The 279-nt window shown below is 26.2% G+C and overlaps 1 protein-coding gene across 3 annotated transcripts in view; it reads left to right on the top strand.

Annotated features, from left to right (window-relative positions):
• Positions 1-279, top strand: part of LOC107648418 (triacylglycerol lipase 2) — an 8,608-nt gene that overhangs the window by 6,236 nt on the left and 2,093 nt on the right. For all 3 annotated transcript variants that reach the window (XM_021104897.1, XM_016352289.2, XM_021104898.1), the window contains one exon: positions 85-180. In XM_021104897.1, coding sequence (XP_020960556.1) covers positions 85-180 — 96 coding nt within the window. The remainder of the gene's footprint in view (positions 1-84; positions 181-279) is intronic.

Genomic DNA, 279 nt, shown 5'->3' with positions numbered 1-279 from the left:
TACATGTTGATTTCTGGTTCCTTTTAATAACTATCTACATTCAAATTTTTTTTATGAAAGTATAATTCCGTGTTGTTCTTTCAGGTAAAAATTGTTGCCTCAATTCTTCAACTATTGATTTATTATTGAAGAATGCACCTCAGTCAACAGCAACAAAGAATTTGATACACTTGGCCCAGAGTACGTAGTCCATTATTAGTAATTGCTTACTGTCGAAAATATTTTGTAATATTTAAAATTTTCTTAAAAGATAATTTATTTTTTAAATTAGTCTATAAA

Source organism: Arachis ipaensis, chromosome B06 (genome assembly GCF_000816755.2).
Source record: "Arachis ipaensis cultivar K30076 chromosome B06, Araip1.1, whole genome shotgun sequence".
NCBI lineage: Eukaryota > Viridiplantae > Streptophyta > Magnoliopsida > Fabales > Fabaceae > Arachis > Arachis ipaensis.
This window is presented reverse-complemented; position numbering and strand designations above follow the sequence as displayed.